Here is a 14,040-nt window from a genome sequence, read left to right on the forward strand (position 1 = left end):
GAGATCATGACCTTAGCAGAAAGTAAGAAAAGGACACTTAGCCTACTGAGCCACCCAGGTGCCCCTATTTGGAAATTTTTGACCTGTTTGCCCCCATATTTACTTTTTTTGCTATTTTGTACAATCCTGTTTTTGTTTCAGAACAAATTACTCTAGATATTTGAAATGAACTGATGGGTTTTCCATGAGGTTCTATCCTCTGGAAACATTTACATCCATTGAAGTTCCAAAATAACTAATCATGTAATTTGCGAGCTTTTATTAAATGCACTTACGTGATTTTCCCCTCAATTCTATCATAATATTTATTTTCTTGACTTTCTGTGTTCCTTTTAAGCTAATTTAAGTAATGTATAACTTACTCAAAAATGCTTCATTGATATTTTAATTTTATTATTATCAAATGGTTTTGTTATTTTTCTACATTTAGGCTTATCAAGTGTAGCCCATTTTATTTTATTTTGAATTTAATTTATTTCATTTTATTTTGTTTTTAGAGAACCAGATTATAAATTTATTTATTAATTTGAACAGTTTGTGGTTTTGATTTATTTCACTCTTTTTATTCCTTCTTTCTTAATGCTTCTTTTTTATTTTTTTTTAAAGATTTTTTTTTTTTATTTATTTATTTGTCAGAGAGAGTGGGAGAGAGAGCAAGCACAGGCAGACAGAATGGCAGGCAGAGGCAGAGGGAGAAGCAGGCTCCCCGCCAAGCAAGGAGCCCGATGCGGGACTTGATCCCAGGACGCTGGGATCATGACCTGAGCCGAAGGCAGCTGCTTAACCAACTGAGCCACCCAGGCGTCCCTTTCTTAATGCTTCTTAAATTGAATGCTCAGCTCTATGTTTCCCAAACTACTCCGAATGTTGAAGGAATTTTCTATCTTTAGTGTCCATAGTTCTTGACCACACTGCTTCCAAGAATGAAGAGCTATACCAGACCAAGAGTGGTGGGCAACAAAGCAAAGTTTATTGAGTGATAGTGTAAAGCTCCAGGAGAGGGAGTGGGGCCAGAGTGGTGGGTTGCCCCTGGAGTTCCTAAGTTTAGGGGTTTTTATGAGCTCTTCAGCGGAACTATCTTTAAAAATCAGGGTATGTTGAGTCATGCCAATCAGGACTTTGGTCATTATCTGTCTACCTCTCTGGTTACTGTCAACATGCTGAGGGTCTTTTTTGCTGACATCTGGAAGCTTATGTCTTAACTGCCCCCTTCCTTATGATAGGAACAAATGCTTTGTGGTTAATTGCCTTGCTTTAGGACATTTTGCAGAAGTCATTTCTGCAAAGGCTGCAAAGCAGAATGTTAGCGCGCTCCTGTCCAAGCTGCAAAACAGGATGTAGTGCTGTTTTATTTTTGCTGTCCTGACTCTGTATTTTCTTGTTGGGGACCATGGCCCTACTGCCTGACTGCCCAACTAACTCCTAATAAGAAGAGCTTTGCTCTGAGATGTTAATATGTATACTATGAAAAAAAAATTTTTCTCTGATCAGATAGTTTGGGAAATAGTGAATAGTGAATATTGTATTTCCTCTTAGTGCTTTACAATGCTCATTATCTCATTATCACATTGAAGATACTGAGGAAGTCTTGAATTAAAAAATGTGTAGCTTCTGCAACATAGCATTTTCTAAATTGTTTTTACCCTGGAACACTTTCTAAAGGTATAGTATACTTCCATATGCTATGGAGTAGTGGAGTATAATTATATACTTTGTATAGAATAGTATACTCTGCAGTACAGTGTACTATCTACAGTATACCACTAACATTTTGAGACTACTTCCCCCCTCTCTCTGCCTGCTTCTCTGCCTACTTGTGATCTCTCTCTCTGTCAAATAAATAAATAAAATCTTTAAAAAAGAATTGAATCAACACGGTGCTGACATACCAAGAAAAGCTGCTCATCCATTTCCCTTACACAAGTTTCAACAAAAACTTATGTCTACTCAGATAAAGTTCTACCAATGCTGGGCCCCATAGAAAGGAAGACAGAGCTCCTCCAAAAGGAAGGGCCTAATTGCCCAATCCCAGTTTCATACTTCCAGTTATTGGGGAAAAACTCTTTACTCTCTCCAGATAGTTTTCTACATGGAGGGAAATTTATTTGTGCTGGGGAGTTGCCTCAGGACCAAGACCCACTATACCTGAGTTTAAGAGAATGTGTTATCATGGGTCAGGGAGGGGCAGAATTAAGGAGTAAATCTTTTTTCCTGGGTTATGAAGACTTCCTGGAGGAAAAATGGGGCAGGATGATTTATTCATATGTTAATATTTAAAATTAATACATGTCATATTTTATATTAGAAATTTTCTATTCATCTTGGTGAATTTGCTTTATGACCTGACAATAATTTACGATTAAGTCTAAAGAGCTTACTCCTGACTTGGCATGCAGGAAGCATAAATTTTGTTTTATTGTTGACCAATTTTCTAAACTCTTCCAAAGGATACTTTCTAGCAAATTGTTCAAAGTTTGCTATCAACCTTACATTTTGTGAAACTGGTTGTCTCTGGGATTTGTGATCTAGTGAGACACAAGTTTCACCCCACAGGGATATGATTAATCATCAAGCCCTATTAGAAGCTCGCACCAAAACAGGCTATTATATCCAAATGGAGGCACGATGAGCCATTTCCATATCCCATGCCCACCCTTCTCTTGACATCATGTCAATACAAATCTTCCTGTATTCCTTCCTTAACTCAGTTAGGCCCTGAGTTGACATTAACATAATTGACCTGGAAATTATAGATAATAGCAGCAGAAAAGGTTTTAACGGGCTAGACAACATTATTTAGTCTTTTTCTATAATGCCCTTTTTATGACTGTTATTCCACTCTCTTCATTCTATTTACCACCCCTTGTGGAAGCACCAAGGCCTTTGAGAGGGCTATGAAACACCTTTCTCCCAAAGACAAGGTTTCCTAAAATGTCATCATTCCTTACAATAACCTTCAAGGTCAGTTACTTAATGATTTTATGTTCCAAGGAGAATTGGGAGACTCTAGGTTAAGTGCCTTTCCCCAGACAAATCAGGAGCACAGCTGGGGTCAGAAATGTACTTTTGGCTCCATTTAATTCAATTGGAAAAGAACGCACTCCCCCACCCCACTAGAATTGCTGCCAAGACCATTCAGAAGGTATAAACATAGTATCCCAGTTGTGGGCCTGTATCCTAACTTTAATAAACGAGCATGCTTATCCTTCCTAGGTGACCCATCATTGAGCTCCAGTCTTTCGACTTCGCTACATACTCAGGTTTATATCAGGATGGAATCCAGGTCACTGCATGGGATTACGGTAATAAGAGCCTTTTGTCTGGAATCTTTCAATCAGCATTAATGTGGAAAACTCAGAAAGTACTTTTCTTGCCATATGTGGAGCAGAATAACCTGGCTAATGAATATGGAGTCTGTCCTACTGGCACATAAATACCTTTGGCCATAGTCCCAACAAATCTTAGTAACTATCCAAGGTCAAGTTTTGTCAACACTTGGATGGAAGTCATCCAGAGAAAACCCCAGGTGTGGCAAGAGATATGTTGATGATTCAGTAGTTGACATTCTCCCTTCTGAGTCAATAATTAACCCCAGCATGCTATTATTGGCATTCTGAAGGCTCCTGTAATTTGCATGCCTTAAAAATTAGACTCAGTAGAAACTTTGGTCATAAAAGTAGCTGAGATAGAACAATGAACCTGGTTGTAACTACATTTCAGAATTAACTGGCTACAAAAATCCTGTCAAGTTCTTCACGATTTTCTTTAAAAAAAATTTTTTTTTGCCTTAATTTCTCCACAAAAACATAATTTCCTTGGAAGAATGAATTGTGGCCATTACAGCTGTGAAGTAGCATCTTGATAGTAGTGGGAATAGTTTTCTCAAGCTGGAGTACTGCTTGAGTTTCTTCCCCAAAAGGCCACATGTGAGTTGTCTGCAGTTGGGCAATGAGGATGACACATTTCAGTCTCTTGGGGGCTATAGACACTTTTCAGGAAAAGACACACTTCTGGAGAAATAGCAGCTGAAATATCTCTGCCTATTTAACTTAAACTTTTTAGCTTATTTTCAGAATGTTGATGCTTAAGTTTCTTAATTATACTTTCCTTTTACTGAACTGTAAGTTCTTGAGGTTTTGGATGAATATTCTCAGTGCTCTCTCTTTTTTTTTTTTTTTTAAGATTTTATTTATTTATTTGACAGACAGAGATCACAAATAAGTAGAGAGGCAGGAAGAGAGAGGAAGGGAAGCAGGCTCCCTGCTGAGCAGAGAGCCAGATTCGGGGCTCGATCCCAGGACCCTGGGATCATGACCTGAGCTGAAGGTAGAGGCTTTAACCTGAGCCACCCAAGCACCCCTCAGTGCTCTTTTTTTAAAAAGAGCAGTGAACAGGGCAGCCATATTGAGTAACATCAGTAAATATAGCCTGGATTTCTTCCTGGTTCATAGTCCAGATGATATATTCTATATTAATATGTGCATGATGGTAACATTTTCAAGCAGCTGAAGACAGTTACTTTTAACAAAGATTCGCAAGGAAAAAAGACTAATCTAAAGGAAGGATTGAGCGCGTATAACGTATCCAGACATGTTGGCTCTACCAACTAATATCTTTTGATGAAAGGTCACTGTGATTTGGCAGAGCTGGGAAACTGCTAAATTAAGAGTCCACTTAGAAGCAAAAATAGTAAATATATAAAAGTTCAAACTACTCTTTTAAGCTTCATTTTTTAAAAAATTTTAGCTTTATTGAAAAATAACTGACATACAAAATTATAAGATATTTACAGTATACATTGTAGTGATTTGATATACATATACATTATGGAAGGATTCCCCAATCAATTTAATTCATAAACCCATCCCCTCACATATTACCCTTTTTTTCCCCCCAGTAGGAACATTTAGGTTCTACTCTGTTAGCAAATTTCAATTATACAGTATAGTGTTACCAGCTATTGTCAACATGTTTTACATTAAATTTTCATACTTTATTCATCTTATGGCTGAATGTTTATACACTTTCACCAATCTCTCCCTATTTCCACTCCACCCTGGAAAACAGTTTTCTATAATCTGTGTTTATGAGTTTGACTTCTTTTTGTTTTTTTTTGCTTTTATTTATTTTTTTTGGATTCCACATGTAAGTGATACCATATAAGTCTTTCTCTGTCTGGCTTATTCCACTTCATGGTATGCCCTAAAAGTTCATCCAAGTTGTTGAAAACAGCAGGCTTTCCTTCTTTTTTAGGTCTATAAATATGTACATATGCCATCTTATTTGTGTATGTGTATATATACTATCTTCTTTGTTCATTCATCCATTGATGGGCACTTATTTCTATATCTTGGATATTGTAAATACTGTTGCAATGAATATGGGAGTATAGCCATTTCTTCAACATCCTATTTTCATTTCCTTTAGATATATGAGGTGGGATTGTTGTATCATATGGTAGCTGTATTTTGTTAATTTTTTCAGGAATCTTCATAGTGTTTTCCATAGTGGCAGTGCCAACTTACATTCCCACCGACAATACACAAGGATTCCCTTTTCCTTAGATCTTTCTAACCCTTGTCATCCCTTGACTTTTGATAATAGCCATTCTAACAGGAGTGAGGTAAATACTGTTGTTTTGATTTGCATTTCCCCGATAATTAATGATGTGGAACATCTTTTCAGCATTTGTATGTCTTCTTTGAAAAAATGTCTATTCAGTTTCTCTGGCCATTTTTAATTTTTTTAGATTTTATCAGAAGGAGAGAAGGAGAGAGAGCAAAAGCAGGGGGAGTAGTAGACAGAGGGAGAAGCAAGCTCCCTGCTGAGCAAGAAGCCCAATGTGGAACTCGATCCCAGGACCCTGAGATCATGACCTGAGCTGATGGCAGATGCTTAACCAACTGAGCCACCCAGGTGCCCCTATATCTTTCTAAATATAGTTTGAAATCAGGAAGTGTGATACCTCTACCTTTGTTCTTCTTTCTAAGACTGCTTTGGTTATTCATGGTCTTTTGTGGTTCCACACGAATTTTAGGATTGTTTGTTCTATTTTTGTGAAAAATGCCATTGGAATTTTGACAGGAATTGCATTGAACCTGTACATTGCTTTGTGTAGTAAGTACATTTTCACATCAGTTCTTCTGGTTCATGAGTATAGGTTATCTTTCCATCGATTTGTGTCTTCTTTAATTTCTCTCATCAATGTCTTATAGTTTTTAGTGTACAGATCTTTCACTTCCTTGGGTAAATTTACTCCTAGGTATTTATTTTTTGTGATACAATTATAAATAGGATTGTTTTCTTAATATCACATTCTTATGGCTTGTTTTTAGCATATAAAAGTACAACTCATTTTTTTTAATATATATTGATTTTGTATCCTGCAATTTACTGAATTTACTAGTATTGGTTTATTAGTTCTGAAAGTTCCTTGGTGTAGTTTTTAGAGTTTCTTATATACAATATCACATCATCTGCAAATAGAAATAGGTTGGATGACTTTTATTTCTTTATCTTACCTAAGGGTTCTGGTTAGGACTTCCTATAGTATATTAAATAAAAGTTATGAGAGTAGGCATCCTTGTCTTATTGCTGATCTTAGAGGAAAGGCTTTCAGTTTTTTGGTATTGAATATGGTGTTAACTGTGGGTTTGTCATATATAGATTTTATTATGTTGAGCCTTTATATGCAGTTTGTTGAGTGTTTTTATCCTGAAAGGATGTTGAATTTTGTCAAATACTTTTTCTGCAACTATTTAGATATTCAGATTTTTATCTTTCATTTTGTTAATACAATGGATCACATTAATTTGTGGATGTTAAACCATCCTTGCATTCCTTGATCATGGCATGTTATTCCTTTAATGTACCATTGAATTTAATTTGGTAATATTTTGTTGAAAATTTTTGTATCTATGTTCATCCTGTAATTTTATTTTCTTATAATGTCCTTGCCTCATTTTAGTGCCAGGATAACACTGGTCTTGGAAAATGAGTTTGGAAGTGTTCTTTTCAATTTTTTTGAAGAGTGAGAAGAGCTGGTATGAATTTTTTAAGTGTTTGGTAGAATTAACAAACTATTCAGTTTTGGATCCTTGTTTGTTGGGATGTTTTTGATTACTGACTCAATCTCCTTACTAGTAATTGTTCTTCTCAGATTTTCTATTTCTTCATGACTCAGTTCTGGCAGGTTTTGTGTTTCTAGAAATGTATGCATTTTTTTTTCTAGGTCATCTAATTTGTTAGTTGCGATTATCTAGTTCATATTTAAAATTTAAATAGGAAAATCAAAGGTTTAAATGATGGCCCGTTCTCACAGACATTCCTGGGAAAACCATGGACAATGTAATGTTCCCAGCAACTCTAAGCAAGATGGGACAATGAAGGAGATTTATTCAGAGACTGCAGTGAGCCTCTTGGTAGTCAGACCCTCTTCTGATTCTAAAGCTCCCTCTTCAATTTTTCCACTGTAATGTCTTTTCTCAATGATGCTTGTCTGAATATTTTACAACTTGCCTCCACTGAAATGTGTCTGCTTCTATTTCCCTTATCCCTTCATACCGGAAAGTAGACTGGCTAAACCAATAAACTCACTATGAGAAAATCTTGTAATTCTTAATAAAAATTTAGCACACGAACTCCTTAATGTTACATTTTAACCATTGCTATCTATGCTTTCACCCAGTGGTTTTTTAATTACTTAAAAAATAAAAATAAAAAGTTGTTATCTTACTCACGTCCCCTCGGTGCCATGGATGGGTAAGACTAGAGAACAGCTGGTGATAATGGCAAAAACGATGGGATGTTTATTTAAAATAAACTTCCTTAAAAGATGCCATCTATTAGTTGGTCTTACAAGCTTTGTTTTTTTTTTTTTCCCCTTTTCCCTTAAAGAATTAGGAGGTGGGGTAATATGAGTGGGAAGGAACAGGAAAAGCATTAGAAAGAAAAGGAAGTATTGAATAAGAATGAGGAGCACTGTCATTAAGAAAGCACAAAATGATTATATAGAGTGAAGGAGAATGCTCTTCTTGTTAAATGAGAAGGAACATTTAAATGTTTGCCTGAAATTAAGAAACCTAGTAGCTAAAGATAGTAAAATATTCTTGAGAAAAAATAAACATCTTCAAAATTATCCTGGCAATTTGATGTTATTTTACACGTTATTCATGGTAGCCTAGAAAAAGAATTCTAGCTTAAGAAGAGAGTTTGTAAAAAGTGATTAATATAAGTCCCTTACTTTTCAGATATAGAAACTGAAACACACTGAATTTAACTAACTTGTTTAAGATTAATAAGTGAAGTTACAGCATTGACATTGAAAAAATTGCCATTAATCTAATGCTCTTAGATAGGCTGAGTAAACGGCCTAAGCTATCCATATTATAATCTCCAGAACTTATGAATATGTTGCCTTAAATACTAAAAGAGACTTTGCAGATGTGATTAAGTTAAGGATTATAAAATGAGGAGATTATTCTGGTTATTTGTGGGGGTATAATGCAATCACAAGGGTCCTTGTAAGAGAAAGAGGGAAGCTCAGAAGCAGAAAAGAGACAAGATGATGAAAGCAAAGCTCAGAGAGATGTGCTTTGAAATGAAAGAAAGGACCACAACCAAAAAATGTAAGTAGACTTGAGAAGCTAGAAATAGCAAGGAAGTAACTATCCCTAGAGCCTCCAGAAGAAATGAGACTTTGCCATCATCTTGATTTTAGCTCATAAAACCCATTTCGGATTTCTGACCTCTAGAAATGTAAGACAATAAATTTGTGTTGTTTTCAGCCACGAGGGTCACATTAACTTGTTATAGTTAGGAATATATAGCAATAGGAATATATAGCAATAGGAAAGTAATATACACTCTTTCCAACTAAACACCTTACTTCTTTTCATTAACATAATCATGTTATTGAAAGGATCAGAGAAATCCAGAAACTTTACTGAAAAGTCAAGTTACTGTTACCAGATGAACTGTGGGACAGATAGATGAACTAATTGGTTAATTTCCCCATAGGTTTACGTAAACCAAACTCACTATTTAAAAAATTTTTTTAAGTTTAAAATAATGAAAAAAAAAAGACTACATTGTTTTAACATATAATGAAAGAACTACTGTGTTAAGAGTCATTTTGTTGTAAGATAATAAACTAATTGTCTAGCTTAAGTAAAATGGAAATGAAAGTCTAAAAGAGAAGTCAAACTATGGAAGAAACAGGAAATCTTACAAGAATCTAAGTGATTCTTAACCTCTTTCTAGTGAATCTAACCTCTTTCTCTGTCTTTCTGTCTCACCTTGCATAGTCTCTTGGTTCTTCCTGCTTTCATGCATAAACTTACCAGCAGCCTAGCTTTTATTGTTCCAGTTGCTCATGGGTTAAACATGGTCATTCCAATTCTGAGTTTTTCTGAAATCCCAGTTGGAGTCTAGCAGACACCCACTGGAGTCACTTTACCAAATCTGACTTTCAAGGTGAGAAAAAATATGATTGGTCCAGTTGAATAAAATGCCCACTCTTGTCTAATCAGTTGGGACTGTAGGGTTCCGAGTTCCTACTCATTAAAGGTTGTACAGGCTCACTATTAGAAAAGGGGAATATGTAATAAAGGCCAAGTGACCAATATGATGATTACATCTCTAAACATATTCAGACAAAAATTTATAATGTTAACTGCTACTATTGTTTTAAAAAAATGAAATACAGGGGTGTCTGGGTGGCTCAGTGGGTTAAGCCTCTGCCTTCGGCTCAGGTCATGGTCTCAGGGTCCTGGGATCAAGCCCCGCATCCGGCTCTCTGCTCAGCAGGGAGGGAGCCTGCTTCCCTTCCTCTCTCTCTCTGCCTGCCTCTCTGCCTCCTTGTGATCTCTGTCTGTCAAATAAATAAATAAAATCTTTAAAAAAAATGAAATACAAAATTAACATTTTCATTAAAGAAGCATAAAAGGGGCGCCTGGGTGGCTCAGTGGGTTAAAGCCTCTGCCTTCGGCTCGGGTCATGATCCCAGGGTCCTGGAATCGAGCCCCACATCGGGCTCTCTGCTCAGCAGGGAGCCTGCTTCCTCCTCTCTCTGCCTGCCTCTCTGCCTACTTGTCATCTCAATCTGTCAAATAAATAAATAAAATCTTTAAAAAAATTAAAAAAAATAAAGAAGCATAAAAGGATTCATAATCAAAGTAATATAAAGCGAAATATGATAATAAGAGATGCAATTCAAGGAAAGCAGCAAGCAAGAAGAATAAAGGTAAAGGCAGAAAGTAATGAGTTAGAAAACCAACAAACTCTTGAATCAATCACTTAATGTAGGTCCTCAAAATATTTACAAAATGAAGTGAATGAAAAGAGAAACCCTCAGTATGTCAAATCAAGAAAAAGTGGACAGTCAACAGAAGTAAATATCATTGTAAATGAAAATAAAATAAAACCACAAATACTTAAAGGACTTAGAAAAGTAGGAGAGCTCTATGTACAATATATTATTGGTGAATATTGTTTAGTAAAATAACAAACCATTACTCCAATTCAAATAGAAAATCAGAAATGCAGAATTTTTAAAAAATATAATTAATAGCTCTCTGCCCAAACTTTTTCTGGTCTCCTATTTAGTAGACAGAAATACCAAGTAATATCTTTCAATGACAGGCCACTATAATTCAACAGAGTGGATGTCATATCATCACTACCCATTATCTGTTCCCTTCTCACTCACCTCCAGCACGCAAAATAATAAAGGCTCACTTAGTCCATGATTTATTTGAGACTTCTAATGAACTGATGTTTTCATCAAATAACTACTGTCAGAAATGTTGGAATGTGCATCTCCATTTTTCCTTTCCTTGAAATTATTGCTCATTAGAAACTTTAATGCCTTAACCTCTGCTACCTCAACAATATTGGAAATTGGATAGAAATATTGAATTGGAAAGAAATCCTTGTTCAAGCGCAAGAAAATGGAGGAAATTGACCTGGTTGTAAGGCAAACCTTTGTAAGGTCAGTTAGATAACAGAACAAAGTGACTGGGATCTCCAGTGAGATACGGATATTCACGTTGATGAAAGCCCTTGAGAAGACCTTGATGATCAGGAGGTAGATAGCAGGCAGAACATGAGGTGAGTCACAAGTAGGCACTATCTTCACTTTGATGTGTGTGGTGAGAGGTGTGGAAGTGAGCAGGCTATCCAGGTGGTAGACAGAGAGTCGGGCACAAGGCAGCTCTTGTTCTCTTGTAATGCCTGTTCCTAGCAATAACCACACCTATGTGGGTAGTAAAGGAAACAAAGTCTAACTCTTTTTTTTTTCTCCCCTCAGAGTAACCTGTTGAGGCCATTTATGTGTTTCCTGCTTTTCAGGATTGATTCAAGAAATGAAAGGAGGCAACAGAAAAGCAGATTGATTTTTACAACAAGTTTTTTTTTTTTCCCCCAGAAACTGAGATCCATCTTTCTGAGGTACTCCTTTTAATTCCAAGCTGTGAACATTAGAGCATATGGAGAAACCAATAGTCCCTAAGACTCGTCACAGATTAAATAAAGGATATAGGCGGCAATCTCACACAGGAAAGAGAACAAGCTTATTTTAAGTGGATATTTTCTAAAAACCCAGTTATTGTTTTAGCCCCTTTGTTGATCTATACCATTTCTATCAACAGGAGTTAACCTAGTTACACCAAAATTAGCAAGTGCCAAGACTGACAAATTTCTTTGGCTTTCTCCAGCACCTATTTTCTATACTTTCATTATCCTAACTCTGAATTTGGTGTGAAAATACATTATATTTAATGTCTAACATGATGCAGTTTATGATGTGGTTTTAGATTTCACAGGGAACAGAATTAAACTGTTGGACCTGTTTGCTAAGTCTAGGATGAATGGTTAATGGATTTACTAAAATGCTAAACAAATTCAAAATAGTATCCTTTGGAGAAGAGATGAGGAAAATCATCAAATGCTTGTCTGGACAAATTTTTTTTCTCCATCCTGAAAATATTTGAAATAATGTCAAAGGAAATGCAGAAAAACTATCAAGGCTAAACAATTAAGTAATGATGAGTCTTTCGTTACTCCTGTCCACTGAGGGTGTTTTAGTGAATTTGAGTTACCTTGTTTCCTGGAAGACATACAATAGTAAATCAACAGCAAATGTTATCTACGTGTAGCAGATGGGAGAGATGAGACTGCAGAAAAACCAATATGCTCAGCTTCTCAGTCAGTGGTAGAAAGGGGGAATAATATTCAGACCCGGGAATCCAACTACATTACTCATGACCTAGGCCATCCTTTCCTTCTGAGAATTAAAAATAGGATAGTGCAGTTGAATAAATAAAAGCTATATTGCTCCCAAAAAGCAATGGGCTCAATTATAGATGACGTAGAAAGCTACATTATTGTTGAAAATATTCATTCCCCTTTCTACCTCCATAGGAGTATTCTTCCCTGTCTCTAGAATTTGGGCAGGCCCATAGGACTTGCTTTGACCATTGACAAGAGCTTGAAATGCGCCTGGGCAGTTACCTTCCTGTGTCTCCACCATTGCCATGAAATGAGATTCTTCTGCATATCTGTTTGCTCAGCATAAAGACAAGTGGAGCCAAACACAGCCAAGCCTGATGTTTAAAACAGAGCCATCCAGCAGGGTCTAGATCAGCCAACTGCCATCAACAAGCTGACCCATGGAAAATAAGCCCTTACTGTTGGATGGCACTGGGATTTTATGGTTGCATATGCATAGTAATAACTCAGCAAACATGAGAATTATGGGGTCAACAATCTAAGGGCTGAAGATGGTTGATTTCCTTTCAGCTCTGTTTCCAGAGTTACTTTTCCTATTTTTAACTTGTGAGCTTTAATCCCCCCAAGCTAAGCTGATTTGTTCCAGCTCCCAGCAATTTCTCAAATTTTGTGCTCAGTTTAGCTGTCTTTACTACTGTCCCAATATTTACAACTTAAATTACCATTACCTCTGTGTCCCACGTTGACTGGGTTTTTCTGCTATTGCCCAGAGCGGTCATAGAGTCCTCAGGGATGTAAATAGGCTTAAGGTATTTCCAAATTTGGTGTCTGCATATTTTGCTCTTCTGCTGAATTTAGATAAAGACAGTTCTGAGGTTACTACTTGTTGAGGATAGGTTTTACCACCATGAAAATCTTATTTTCATGTAACATTCAGAAAGTAACTATTTTTTAAAATTATACAATCTGAGTAGAATCCCATAGGAATGATGCTGATACAATATAAAAATTGCTTATTACAAGTCCAACTTTTATAGATATATCTACTCATAAAATGTATATAAGGGGATGTAAATCAGACTTTCAAGTCACGGGGTGCCCAGTTTCCACACTATTGACATTCTGGGCTGGATAATTCTTTGCTGTGAGAGGCTGACCTGTGCATTGTGGGATGTTTAGAAGCAACCTTAGCCTCTACTCACTACATGCCAATCTCTCCTCTCTCTGGGCTGTTTCAACACAAAGTTATCTCTAGACCTTTCCAAATGCCTCTCTGCAAAATTACCCCAGTGGAAAGTCACTGAGAGAGAGGATATTTATATTCATTTATCAAGTAAAGACACCTCACTCAGATAGTTCCCCATTTTCCCTTTTCTCCTCTATGATTTTACTTATCTACTTGATCTCCATACCCTCTCTAAAACGAAGATAGTCATTCTTTCCTCATATCTGTCAACGTTTAAAGAAGCATTCCACTGCACTGAAGTCCAGTTACAATACAATGATAAGTTTCAAGGCAATACTAGTAAAGATGAGCTCTTAAAGAGGAAGGGCCTAGTAAACATAGCAGCAGTTGAGCTAAATTTTTGGCTCAACAATATTTATTGAAGCCAGATCAACAGGCGATACTAACAATGGATCATGTGTCTGAACTTGCACACAGTCTTGTTTCATAGACCTGGGCATCCTAATGGTATTCATTAAAATGCTATTTTACCTCTATCTCATTTTCCTCCATTATATAGACTCAAGAGTAGGAAATTTCCCTCCGATTTGAAGAAGCTTTGCACTCCAAAACAGTTATAACTAGTT

The 14,040-nt window shown here is 36.3% G+C and overlaps 1 protein-coding gene across 1 annotated transcript in view; it reads left to right on the forward strand.

Moving 5' to 3' along the window:
• Positions 1-11,408, forward strand: part of LOC125097684 (uncharacterized) — a 79,461-nt gene extending 68,053 nt beyond the window's left edge. The window contains exon 4 of the mRNA XM_047725563.1: positions 11,309-11,408. Coding sequence (XP_047581519.1) covers positions 11,309-11,321 — 13 coding nt within the window. The 3' untranslated portion in view covers positions 11,322-11,408. The remainder of the gene's footprint in view (positions 1-11,308) is intronic.
• The last annotated feature ends 2,632 nt before the right edge of the window (positions 11,409-14,040 follow it).

This window comes from Lutra lutra, chromosome 4 (genome assembly GCF_902655055.1).
Source record: "Lutra lutra chromosome 4, mLutLut1.2, whole genome shotgun sequence".
Lineage (NCBI taxonomy): Eukaryota > Metazoa > Chordata > Mammalia > Carnivora > Mustelidae > Lutra > Lutra lutra.